A 13188-nucleotide genomic window follows, 5' to 3' on the forward strand; every position below is an offset into this window, starting at 1 on the left:
TCTCAGGCTGAGGGTGGAGCCGGCTGGAGGGAGATGAGCAGGAACACAAAATGCTACCAGTGCTGGACACTGATAAGTAAAGGAAGTGAGAATGGGGCCATTAGGAGAGAGGGGAACAGCTGGTAGAACCAAAATTGACTGAGAAAGCCTGGGGCGACCTGTGTGTGCAGTTGGCTCTCATATCCAACATCAAGCACTACTACCAGCTCTGTCATGGGAAGAGGTTGCCATGTGCATAGAAGAAAAGATTCAAGGATGTTCACAAAGCTTTCTTGGAAGAAATGCACGACCCCTTCCCGTGGCCCCAGTAATCTCTGGACCACGACTGCTCCAACTGATGCGGCATTGTGAATTTTGATCAGGATTGGACATGGACCTAGCATTATCAATAGCAGGAGCAGACCACCTCACAAATTACCAGCCCCATCTGTGGAAGAATTGCTGTTCCCCATGAACCGGCTTGGCACCCATGGAATAGAACTGGAGGTAAGTGATGCTCGATGCTCAGTGTCGGGGGTAGCAGCCTAGATTGAATGTCCATGCTTAAGACCATAAGATATAAGAGCAGAATTAGGCTATTCAGCCCATTGAGTCTACTCTGCTATCCCATCACAGCTGACTTATTATCCCTCTCAACCCCATTTTCTTGCCTTCTCCCTGTAACCTTTGACACCTTTACTAAACAAGAATCTATCAACTTCCGCTTTAAATATACCCAATGACTTGGCCTCCACAAAAGTCTGTGGCAATGAATTCCACAGATTCACCACCCTCTAGCTAAAGAAATTCTTCCTTGTCTCTGTTCTAAGTGGACGTTCCTCTATTCTGAGTCTGCGCCCTCTGTTGCTAGACTCCCCCACTGTAGGAAATATCCTCTCCACATCCACTCTATCCAGATATTTTTAATATTTGATAGGTTTCAATGAGATCCCCCCTTCATCCTCCTAAACTCCAGCGAGTACAGGCCCAGAGTCAAATGTTCCTCATACGTTGACTCTTTCATTTCTGGGATCATCCTTGTGAACCTCCTCTGGACCTTCTCTAATGCCAACACATCCTTTCTTAGAGAAGCGGTTGAAAACTGTTCACCAAGTTCCAAGTGCAGTCTAAACAATACCTTTTAAAGCCTCAGCATTACATTCTTGCTTTTGTATTCTAGTCCTCTCAAAATGAATGTTAACCTTGTCTTTAATAGAGAGAGAGCACAACTGAATGACAACAGAGTATTACCATGAGACATTGATATCATTACAATTTATTGCACTTTTGTCTTTGTAGAACTGACTACAAAATGTTTTAAGTTTCATAGATTAACAGAATGACCAACATTATTTTTAATTATCACTACACCACACTGAACCCACCATAATAATTCATGTTAAACTTATGACAAAGTCAAAACCAACAAAAACAATGGGGTTAGTATTTATTCTGCTACATTATTCTATTTTACATGCAATTGTGGTATGGGTTAAACACACAAAGAAAAATAATACTATAAAAAGAAAATTAAACAGCTCAAATATTTCAAGACAAATTGGCAGTGTTTCAAGCTTGTTACAGACTTTAAAATGGATTTAGTTTAAATCTAACCCAAGAGAAAAGATTTCAATAGGATGATTTTGGTAGTTCCTTTGTAAACTCATATCATTCATGGAATAAGACATTGGCAAGGCCTAATTTGAAGTATTGTGAACAGTTTCGATCACCTATCTACAGGAAAGTTATCAATAGGATTGAAAGAGTACATACAGAGAAAATTTACAAGGATGATGCCAGGACTTGAGGAGCTGAGTTATAGGGAAAGGTTGAACTGGCTGGGAATTTATTCCCTGGATCATAGGAGAATATGGGGAGATTTGATAGAGGAATACAAAATTATGAGGGGTATAGATAGGGTAAATGCAAACCGGCTTTTACCCGTAAGATTGGGTGGGACTAGAACTGTAGGTCATGGGTTAAATGTGAAAGATGAAATGTTTAAGAGGAACATAAGGGAAAATTCTTCACTCTGGTGAAAGTGTGGAATGAGCTGCCGGTGGAAGAGGTGGATGGGGTTTGATTTCAACATTTAAGAAAAGTTTAGACAAGTACATTGATGGGAGGGGTGTGGAGGGCTATGGTCCAGATGCAGATGCATGGGACTAGGCAGCACAATAGTTCAGCATGGAATAAATGGGCTGAAGGATCTGTTTCTGTGCTGTAATGTTCTATGACTCTACAAAAATCGCTACTCGCAAGTTCTTCATATTTTTTCACAAAACATAGACTTCCTTAATAAAATATTTAATATTTCTGAACTTATTGAAAATGTAAGGATACTGTGTTTACCAAAGCTTTGTTTATCTTCTAAAAGCAATTGCATTAAAACTGAAATATAATTTTGGTCGTTCTCCTACTTTACTGTAAAACACATCTGTTAGTTAGACATCACTTAAACCATAACACACACCTTCACTCCAAGGAGCTAGGTTGTGACTTTCTTTTAATAATAGTAACCGTTGTAATGATAGGGAGGATAAACGCCATCATAATGCCATTGACGCCATGATTCAACCCTTTCACGATTCCTTTCATATTGCTCTGTGGAATGATTAAGAAAAGAAAATATATCAAATTGAAATTGTTAACTATGTCCCCATGAGGATGACTGTGACTAACTTTACACCAACGATATAATGATCAGCTGGGTAAGTGGGCCAAGGAATGGCAAATGGAGTGTGAGATGTTGCATTTCGGAAAGTCAAATCCACATGGGATTTCCTCAGTAAATGGCAGGGCCCTGAGAAGCGTTGTAGAACAGAGTGATTGGAGTACAACTACATCAGCCAGGGTACTGAGTATACAAAATTGGAAGGTCATGTGTAGATGTGCAAGACACTGGTGAGACCACACTTGAAATATTGCAAAAACCAGAAAATCTGCATATGCTGGAAATATTGCTTTCAGTTTTGGTCATCTTGCTACAGGAAAGGTGTTATTAAACTGGAAAGAGTGTGAAAAGATTTACAAGAATGTTTCTAAGGTTTGAGGGACTCAGTCACAGGGAGAGGTTGGACATACTCGAACTTTAATACTTAGAGCGTAGGTCCCACACGTGTTCAAAATCATTAGGACATAGATAGGTTGAATGCACTCAGTCTTTTTCCCAAGATTGGGGAATCAAGAACTAGAGGGAAAAGGTTTAAGGCAAGAAGGGAAAGATTTAATAGGAACTTGTGGGGTATCCCTTGATCACAAAGAGTATTTATGTGGAATGAGCTGCCAAAGGAAGTGGTTGAGGCAGGTACAATAGCAATTTTTTAAAGACATTTGGACATATACGTAGGTATGTTTAGAGAGCTGTGTACCAAAGACTGGCAAATGGGCCTGACTTGGATGGGGCATCTTGCTCAGCATAGGCCAGTTGGACCAAAGTGCCTGTTTCTATGTGGTATAATTCTTTGAACTCAGATAGACTGTTGCATTGCTGGTTGCCTGGAAATTGGAACTACAGGTAGTTCTGCTGTAACATGATAGATGTGTTCCTAAGAAATTTCACATTTAAGACAGAGATGAGGAATTTCTTCAGCCAGAGGGTGGAGAATCTGTGGAATTCAAAGCTACAAAGGCTGTGGAGGCCAAGTGACTGGGTATATTTAAAGCGGAGGTCGATAGGTTCTTGATTAATCAGGGTATCAAAGGTTACAGGGAGAAATCAGGAGAATGGGATTGAGGGGGGCAATAAATCAGCCATGATGCAATGGTGGAGCAGTCTCAATGGGTCAAATGGCCTGATCCTGCTCCCTTTGTTGGCCATGAACCGTGGTGGGCCAAATCTCAGTTAACAATGAGTCTGAGTACAGGAAGGAGATAAAGAGTTTATCAACATGGTGTCATGACAACAACCTTTCCCTTAATGTTAGTAAAGCCAAAGAGCTGGTCATTGACTTCAGGAAGGGGAGTGGTACACCATCTCCTGTCTATATCATCGATGCTCAGGTTGATAGGATTGAGAGATCCAAGTACCTATGAATGAACATCACCAACAGCCCGTCCTGATCCGACCACGTGGACGTCACGGTTAAAAAAACTCACCAGTTCCTCTACTTCCCCAAGAGGATAAAGAAATTCAGCATGGCAGATGGCGTTTAATGCTGAAAAATGTGAGGTGCTACATTTTGGTAGAACTAATCAAAATAGGACATACATGGTAAATAGTAGGGCATTAAAGAATGCTTTAGAACAGAGAGATCTAGGGATAATGGTGCATAATTCCCTGAAGATGGAATCTCATGTGGATAGGGTGGTGAAGAAAGCTTTTGGTATGCTGGCCTTTATAAATCAAAGCATTGAGTATAGGAGTTGGGATGTAATGTTGAATTTGTATAAGGCATTGGTAAGGCCAAATCTGGAGTATTGTGTACAGTTCCGGTCACCGAATTATAGGAAAGATGTCAATAAGATTGAGAGAGTACAGAGGAGGTTTACTAAAATGTTGCTTGGGTTTCATCTCCTAAGTTACAGAGAAAGATTGAACAAGTTAGGTCTTTATTCTTTGGAGCGTAGAAGGTTGAGGGGGGACTTGATAGAGGTGTTTAAAATTACGAGGGGGCTTGATAGAGTTGACGTGGTTAGACCTTTTCCATTGAGAGTGGGGAAGATTCAAACAAGAGGACATGGGTTGAGAATTAGAGGACAAAAGTTTAGGGGTAACATGAGGGGGAATTTCTTTACTCAGAGAGTGGTAGCTGTGTGGAATGAGCTTCCAGCAGAAGTGGTTGAGGCAGGTTCGATGTTGTCGTTTAAAGTTAAATTGGATAGATATATGGACAGGAAAGGAATGGAGGGTTATGGGCTGAGTGCAGGTCTGTGGGACTAGGATAGGTTAAGAGTTCAGCACGGACTAGAAGGGCTGAGATGGCCTGTTTCCGTGCTATAATTGTTATATGGTTATACGTCCCCTTTGATCTTACAAACTTTTATTGATGCACCAAGGAAGCATCCTAAGTTGGTATGGAAACTGCTCTGACTATGACCACAAGAAACTGCAGAACTGTGGACACTGCTCAGTGCACGATGGAACCAGCCTCCCCTCTGTGAACCCTGTCTATACTTTTCACTGCCTTGGTATGCACTAGCAAAATCAAAGACTCCGCCCAACCCAGATAATCTCTTGCCACCCCTCCCAACGAGCTACAAAAGCCTGAAAGCACGTATTACCAGGCTCCAGGACAACTTCTACCCTGCTGTCATAAGACTATTGCACCTTATTGTCTGCCTGCACTGACTTGTTCAACCTCAAAGGACTGTTGTAGTGAATTAATCTGTATACATGGTGTGCAACACAAGTTTTTCACTTGGTACCTGTGACAAGAATGCACCAATTTTACCAGTTTTTAGTTTACCAATTAATGTCTCTCACCTAACAATACAGTACAGCACAGCATCTTTGGTCCATGATATTGTGCCGACCTTTTAATCTACTCTAAAGATAAATCTAGTGCTTCCCTCCCACATAGCACTCCATTTTTCTTTCATCCATGTGCCTATCCAAAATTCTCTTAAATCTCCCTAAAGTATATGCTTCTACCACCACTCCTGGCCGAGCATCCCATGCACTTACCAGTTATTGAGTGAAAAACCTGCCTCTGACATCCACCCCTCCCCCCCCCACACTTTGAACCAAACACCTTAAAATTATGCCCTGTCACATTAGCCATTTACATCTTTTTGTTCTTCACTTATCTGTAGATTGCCTTGGGGTTTTCCTTAATCCTACTCACCAAGGCCTTCTCATGACCCCCTTCAGGCTCTCCTAAGTTCCTTAAACTCCTTCATGACTACCTTATAACTCTCAAGATCTCTGTCTGATCCTTGCTTCCTAAACCTCAAGTAAACTTCCTCCTTCCTCTCGGCCAAATGTTCCACTTCTCTTGTCAACCATGGTTCCTTCACCCTTATATCTTTTCCCTGCCTCAATGGGACAAACCTATCCAGAACCCCATGCAAGTGCTCCTAAACAAACCTCATATCTTCACTACACATTACCTGAGAACATCTACTCCCAATTTGTGCTCTCAGGTTCCTGCCTAACAGCAGGAACGCATTGCCAGGGGTGGTGGTAGAGGCAAATCCATTAGAGACATTTAAGAGACTCTTAGATAAACGCAAAGATGATAGAAAAGTTGAGGGCTATAATGTGAGGGAAGGGTCAGATTGCTCTCAAAATAGATTAAAAGGTCAGCACAGCATCATGGATCAAAGTGCCTGTAGTGTGTTGTAATGTTCTGTCTTCTAGACTGCTTTTCAGTTTCACTTATCACCTGCAGAGACTTTGACCTCTTACCATCCTGCACCTCCTCCACATAATTCTCCCATTCATTCAACTGTTCCTCATGGTATTCCTTCCTTCGCTCGTCAGCAGCAAGCCTCTGTTGGTTTTCCGCTGCGGGAAAGATTATTTTAACAATAAGTACAAATATGACTTGAAAACGGAACTACTCATCAAGTTAGGCCGCTTCTGTGGAGAATAAGAGCGCCATTTGGCCCACTGTGTCTGGTACAGCAATCCTGTTGCATCCCCACAGCTTGCAAGTTATTTCTCGTAAGTGCCTTTGCAGTTCCCTTAGTACAGTGCAGGAACAGGCCCTGTGGCTCACAATGTCTGTGCCAACCATGATGCCAGATTAAACTAATCCCATCTCACTGCACATTGCCCATATCCACATCCCTCCATTCCCTATGTGACCATGGATCTGTCGAACTAACTCCTAAATGCCACTACTGTGTCTTCTTCCACCATCTCCCATCAGCAGCACACTCCAAGTACCTAATACACTCTGTCTAAAACAAAATTACCCAGTGTATCCCCTTCAAACTTTCACCCTCTCACCTTAAAACTATGCCCTCTAGTAAAAGACTCCGATTATCAAAAACATTAACTTTTTCCCTCTGGTTACAGCAGTGAATTCCAGATCAGAACTAATCTGAGTGACGGATTTTCCTCACATTATCTCTTGGCCAGTATTTAAATTCCCATCCATCAGTAGCTGCTGTGAAGAGACTTTCTCCATCATCCTTATTGAGCCTAATCACAGGGATTCTACATCTTCTGATCCCGTGTCATCTCTTTCTAAGGATTTGATTTCATTTTTTACCAACAGAGACACCCTATCCCCTCTGCGTACCTGCCTGTCCTTCCCACACAATGTGTATTCTTGGATGTAAAACTCCCAACTATGATCCGCTTTCAGCCACAACTCGATGATGCCTTCTTATCATACCTACCAATCTCTAACTGCGCTACAAAATTATCTACCTTTTTCCAAGTATTGTGCATTCAAATATAACACCTTCAGCCCTATAAGCGACACAAATTCCCGGAAATGCAGAGGCCACGACACTTCCTTATTAACTCAATGGCTAACAGGTTTTAAAAGATGTGACGTGTGCAGAGAACAGGACAAGTATGCCCCTTCTCTTAGTGTAGCTCTCCTATCTCCCTCGCTGGGAGTATCTCACTACCCAAAACGTTAGCAATTTCTCTCTCACCCCACTGACGCAGCTAACCCCCGTGGGTTCCTCCACAACCGCAGACTCTCGTGTCCCCTTCTACCTTTCCCTCTCTTCCTCTCCTTATTTATCTGTTCCCACTATTCTCAATTCCTTCCTCTATGTCTCCCTCACTTTCCTTTCCAGTCTTTTATATTTTCTACTCTCTGCCTCTCTCCCTTCCTCTCATCCCTTCTCTCCCTTTCTCCCTCCACCTCCCTTATCCCCCCTTACCCCATCTCTGCCTCGATCTTTTTAATTTGTTCTCTCTCCCTCCACCTACTCACACTCAGCCACAGAGGATCACCTGTACACCGGCCCTGGTTTCCTCCCTCCTCCCTCCTCTTTCGTTCACACCCCTCTCCCTCCTGCTGCTCACCCGCCAGCTCAGCCGCGGTGGATCGCCTGGTTCGCCGTTTCAGAAAGGTCGAGGCAGCCGGCTCAGACATAAAAATGCGCTTCTTGGTGCCTGTGAGGTTGAGGAAGACAGAGAGTGAGAGAGGGACAGGCGTACAGAGAGAGAGAGTGAGTGAGAATGCAAGACTGCCAGACAGGAAAAAAAGACAGAGAGACAGACTGAGAAAGACAGAGAGAGGGAGAGAGAGAGATCAAACAGAGAGACAGGTAGAAAGTTAGGGTGACAGTCAGAGCGAGAGAGATGGGCAGAGGGAGACACAGGGGGAGGGGGAGGGAGAGAGAGAGAGAGGGACAGAGGGAGAGGGAGAATCAGAAAGAGAGACAGAGGGAGGGAGAGAGGGGCAAGGGGGGAGAAATGGACAGAGGGAGAGACAGACGGGGGAGAGAGAGACAGACAGACAGACAGGGGAGAGAGAGACAGATGGGGAGAGAGAGACAGACAGGGGAGAGAAAGACAGACAGGGGAGAGAGAGAGACAGAGACAGGGGGAGAGAGAGACAGAGACAGTGGGAGAGAGAGACAGGTGGGGGGAGAGAGACGGACAGACAGACAGGGAGGGAGAGAGACAGATGGGGAGAGACAGACGGGGAGAGAGAGAGACAGACGGGGAGGGAGAGAGTCAGATGGGGAGAGAGAGACACAGATGAGAAAGCGAGAGATAGACGGGGTGGGGGGAGAGAGAGAGAGAGAGACAGGCATATGGGGGAGAGAGAAAGACAAACCGGGGAAAGAGACAGACAGACCGGGGAGAGAGACAGACAGACATATGGGGGAGAGAGAGAAAGACAAACCGGGGAGAGAGACAGACAGACGGGGAGAGAGACAGACAGACGGGGAGAGAGACAGACAGACGGGGGGAGAGAGAGAGAGACAGATAGGCAGGGAGAGAGACAGACATATGGGGAGAGGGAAACAGACAGACCGGGGAGAGAGACAGACAGACGGGGAGGGAGAGAGACAGATGGGGGAGGGAGAGAGAGACAGATGGGGAGAGAGAGAGAGAGACAAACGGGGAGAGAGAGAGAGACAGACGGGGGAGATAGAGAGAGAGAGAGACGGGGAGAGAGAGACAGACAGATAGGTGGGGAGAGAGCCAGACATATGGGGAAGAGGGAGACAGACAGACCGGGGAGAGAGACAGACAGGGAGAGAGAGACAGACATACGGAGGAGAGAGAGACAGACAGATGGGGAGAGACAGACAGACAGACAGACAGGGAGAGAGACAGACAGATGGGGAGAGACAGACAGACAGGGAGAGAGAGACAGACAGGGAGAGAGAGACAGACAGACAGGGAGAGAGAGAGACAGATGGGGAGAGAGAGAGAGGGAGAAAGAGACAGATAGAGAGAGAAAGAGACAGATGGGGAGGGAGAGAGACAGATGGGGGAGAGAGAGAGACAGACGGGGAGAGAGAGAGAGAGAGACAGATAGGCAGGGAGAGAGAAAGAAATATGGGGAGAGACAGACAGACATATGAGGGAGAAAGAGACGGAGACATATGGGGAGAGAGACAGACAGACAGGGAGAGAGAGAGAGAGACAGATAGGTGGGGAGAGAGACAGACATATGGGGGGAGAGGGAGACAGACAGACCGGGGGGAGAGAGAGAGAGACCAACAGATGGGGAGAGAGAGACAGACAGGGGAGAGAGAGAGAGATAGGTAGGGAGAGAGACAGGCAGATGGGGGGAGACAGACAGATGGGGGGAGAGGGAGACAGACAAGATAGGGAGAGGGAGAGACAGATGGGAGAGAGAGAGAGAGAGAGAGGGACATACAGGGAGAGACAGACAGACAGATGGGGAGAGAGACAGATGGGGAGAGGGAGACAGACAGATGGGGAGAGAGAGAGACAGATGTGGGAGAGAGAGAAACAGACAGAGAGAGAGACGGGGAGAGAGAGACAGACAGACAGGGAGAGAGGGAGACAGACAGATGGGGAGAGAGAGACAGACAGACTGGGAGAGAGACAGACAGACGGGGAGAGAGAGAGACAGACAGATGGGGAGAGAGACAGACAGACAGACGGGGAGAGAGAGACAGACATATGGGGGAGAGACAGACAGACAGCTAGACCGGAGAGAGAGAGAGACATACGGGGAGAGAGAGACAGACAGACGGGGAGAGGGAGACAGACAGATGGGGAGAGAGAGAGACAGATGGGGAGAGAGAGAGAGAAACAGATGGAGAGAGAGAGAGAGAGAGAGAGAGAGAGAGAGAGAGACAGACAGACAGACATATGGGGAGAGAGACAGACAGACGGGGAGAGAGAGACAGACAGATGGGGAGAGAGAGACAGACAGACAGACAGATGGGGAGGGAGAGAGAGAGAGATGGGGGAGAGAGATGGGGAGACAGACGGGGAAAGTTAAATGGGGAGAGGGACAGAAGGGGGAGGGACAGGGAGAGAGCGAGAGAGACAGAGAGGGAGAGATGTCTGTTTGCTGGCAGATATGGCATGAATGGTAAATTATGCTGGGACGCTCCTTACTTTCTGTATCACGGGGCTCGCCATCTTTCTCCAGCCGGACCGTGGCTCCCTCCACCTGGCTCAGAACTGCAAGAGAAACAAGTGAGAGTGAAACAGAGAGCGGGGTGCAAGTAGGGGGAACTACTGGGGTGCACATCTGCCTCTCCCTTTCCCACTGGAACACCGGTCAGCTCACAGATTAGAAATGGGGAGAGGAGGGGTGTTTCTCCACGGAATATCCCAACTACAATAAAACAAGCCACTGCAGATGCTGCAGTCTGGAGCAACAAACGAAGTGCTCCAGTGTGTTGGAGCAGTGTGGGCCGGCGGGGAAGAGGGATTGTTGAGGTTTCGGGTTAAAAACCTGCTCTTCTGTCCTGATGCAGAGAAACACGAGAGAGAGATAGGACGGGGAGGGAGGAAGGGAGCGGAAGGGGGTGGGAGAGAGGATGGGAGAGGGGGTTGGAGGGGGGGTGGGAGGGGGATGGAGGGTGAGGAAGGGGAAAAGAGAAAGGGGAGAGGGAGAGAGAGGAAGGGGAGGGAGGAAAAGTGAGAGCGAAAGGAGGGAGGGGAAGGGAGAAGGAAGGTGGGGAGGGGAAGGGGAAAGGAGGGAGAGAAGAGGAAGGGAGGGAGGGGGAAGGGGAGAAGGAGGGAGGGGGAAGGGGAGAAGGAGGAAGGGGGAAGGAGGGAGGGGAAGGGGGAAGGAGGGAGAGGAGGGGAAGGGGAAAGGGGGGAGGGGAAAGGAGGGGGAGGGGAGGGGAAAGAGGGAAGGAGGGAGGAGGGGAGGAGGGAAGGGGCAGAGGAAAAGAGAAGAGGGGAAGGGGAAAGAGGGGAAGGGTAAAAGAGGGGGAGGGAAGGGGAAATGGGGAGGGTGGGGAAAGGGGAAATGGAGAAGGAGGGGAGGGGAAGGGGAAAGAAGGGACAGGAAGGGGAAAGGAGGGAGAGGAGGGGAAGGGGAAGGAGGGGGAAAGAGGGAAGGGAGAGGAGGGGAAGGGGAAAGGGGAGGGGGAAGTTGGGATGGAGGGGGAAGTGGGGAGGGGGAGGGGGAAGTGGGGAGGGGGAAGGGGAAGTGGGGAGGGAGTGGGAAGGGGAATGGAGAGGGAGGGGAGGGGAAGGAGGGGAAGAGGGTAAGGAGAGGAGGGAAGGGGCGGAGGAGAAGAGAGGAGGGGAAGGGGAAAGGGGAGGGGGAAGGGGAAGTGGGGATGGAGGGGGGAAGGGGAAGTGGGGGAGGGGAAGGGGAAAGGGGAGGGAGAGGAGGGAGGGGAAGAGGAAGGGAAGTTGAGAGAGGGAGATAGTTAGGGAAGTAGGGAGGAAGGGAGAAGGGCTGTGGAGGAAAAGGGAGAGGTGGATGGAGAGGTCGGCTGAGACAGATGAACGAGTAGGGGAGAGGATTAATAGATAGAAAGAGAGAGGGCGAGGGGATGAAGCAGAGGGTGGACGGAGACACAAGAAACTGTAAGTGCCGGATAAACTCAGCGAGTCGGCACCATCTAGGGTCGACGTTTGGGTCGAGTAGTGAGATACTCCCGGAGGGAGTTGGGAGAGTTAGGTTGGGGGGGTAACCCAACTGGAAGAACATTGCAGAGGGAGCTCTGATGCCCCACTGAAGGGCAGGAAGGGGTTAGAATGTCCACCTACCCGCCAACAGGACGCCGGTGGCGGCGCAGCACAGCAACGCCAGTCGTTTCCACTCCATCGCGGTGGAGTTCTCCGTTCCCGGGACAGTGGCAGAGCGGACAGGTTTCTCCAGGTGTTCTTCGCAGCTCGGGTGTCTGAGACGGACTGGGACTGGCGGCTTGCTGAGTCCGAGAGGGGCGGGACCGCGGTTGCCCCAGAACCGCCCCGCCGCCGTCCGGAGGGGCGGTGACGGGACCTTCGCCCCCGCACCCAGTACTCTCGGTGAAACTAAACAAGGGGTTTAGCTCAGGACTAATCAGCTCCAAGGACCCTGGATGCATGACACTATCCTTTTGCGGAACTTGGAGGCGAAAGGCATTCGTTGGCAGCGGGCACTCTGCGCCCTGGCAATGTTTAGTGGGTTCCTGAAGGAGGTAAAGGGGCGCAGACGCCGCTGGTGGTTGGAGAAGATGCGGTTCGGCAAATCTCCAGAATGTGTTCGGTGGAGGTGCGGAGTCCGGTCTGTTAGGTCTGGGCAGGTCAGGGTGTCTGTAAGTCTGTTCGGTTCAGGGTAGGGGTTGGAATCGATGTAGAGTTGTAGCACAGAAACTGATCCAGTCAATACGGCCCGGTCTTCTGCCTAGACCTAGACCCATTTACCTGCACCCAGACCCTTCCCGTGCAAACTCCTCTTAAACGTTACAATTCAAAACCTGGTTCGAAAAACAGGGGGGATGAAAGGATTAGCTGTATTTGTCATAACGGCGAGAAGCATCGTTTGCGTCGACGACCAATACAGTCCAAGGACGTGCTGGGGGCAGTCCGCATCTCGCCACGCTTCCGGCCCTAACGCAGCATGCCCGCAACATACCCGCACGTCTTTGGAACGTGGGAGGAAACCGGAGCACCCGGAGGAAACACAGGCGGTCAAGGGGAGAGCATACAAACTCCTCACAAACCGAATCGCGATCGCTGTAAGGTGTTACGCTGCCTAGGTCGGTTTAGAGGGCCACAGATCACTCTCCTGAGCACATCCGTGCTCCAACCGCTAGGGTCAGCAGCGAGAAAGGGTGGAAATCCAAATACACAGGGGGGAAGAAAAGCAAATGCGCTCGTATCTGACCTACAGATTGCCTCAGTCACTGCGTTAT

General features: G+C 48.4%; 1 protein-coding gene across 1 annotated transcript; it reads right to left on the reverse strand.

Annotated features, from left to right (window-relative positions):
• Positions 1-1246: 1246 nt before the first annotated feature.
• On the reverse strand, positions 1247-12310 carry ucmaa (upper zone of growth plate and cartilage matrix associated a). The gene is made up of 5 exons (XM_063072162.1): positions 12059-12310; positions 10442-10507; positions 7913-8002; positions 6329-6427; positions 1247-2583 (listed from the first exon to the last, which is right to left on the reverse strand). The coding sequence occupies exons 1-5, from the start codon at positions 12114-12116 to the stop codon at positions 2486-2488; spliced, it is 411 nt and encodes a 136-aa protein (XP_062928232.1). The 5' UTR covers positions 12117-12310; the 3' UTR covers positions 1247-2485.
• Between the last annotated feature and the right edge of the window lie 878 nt (positions 12311-13188).

Source organism: Mobula hypostoma, chromosome 20, assembly GCF_963921235.1.
Source record: "Mobula hypostoma chromosome 20, sMobHyp1.1, whole genome shotgun sequence".
In the NCBI taxonomy this organism is placed as follows: domain Eukaryota; kingdom Metazoa; phylum Chordata; class Chondrichthyes; order Myliobatiformes; family Myliobatidae; genus Mobula; species Mobula hypostoma.

Coding starts and splice junctions, on each gene's coding strand:
- ucmaa (XM_063072162.1), bottom strand. CDS start 12,116: ATGGAGTGGAAACGACTGGCGTTGCTGTGCTGCGCCGCCACCGGCGTC. Junction 10,508..12,058: donor CACCGGCGTCCTGTTGGCGG/GTAGGTGGACAT, acceptor TTTCTCTTGCAG/TTCTGAGCCAGGTGGAGGGA. Junction 8,003..10,441: donor CGAGCCCCGTGATACAGAAA/GTAAGGAGCGTC, acceptor TCAACCTCACAG/GCACCAAGAAGCGCATTTTT.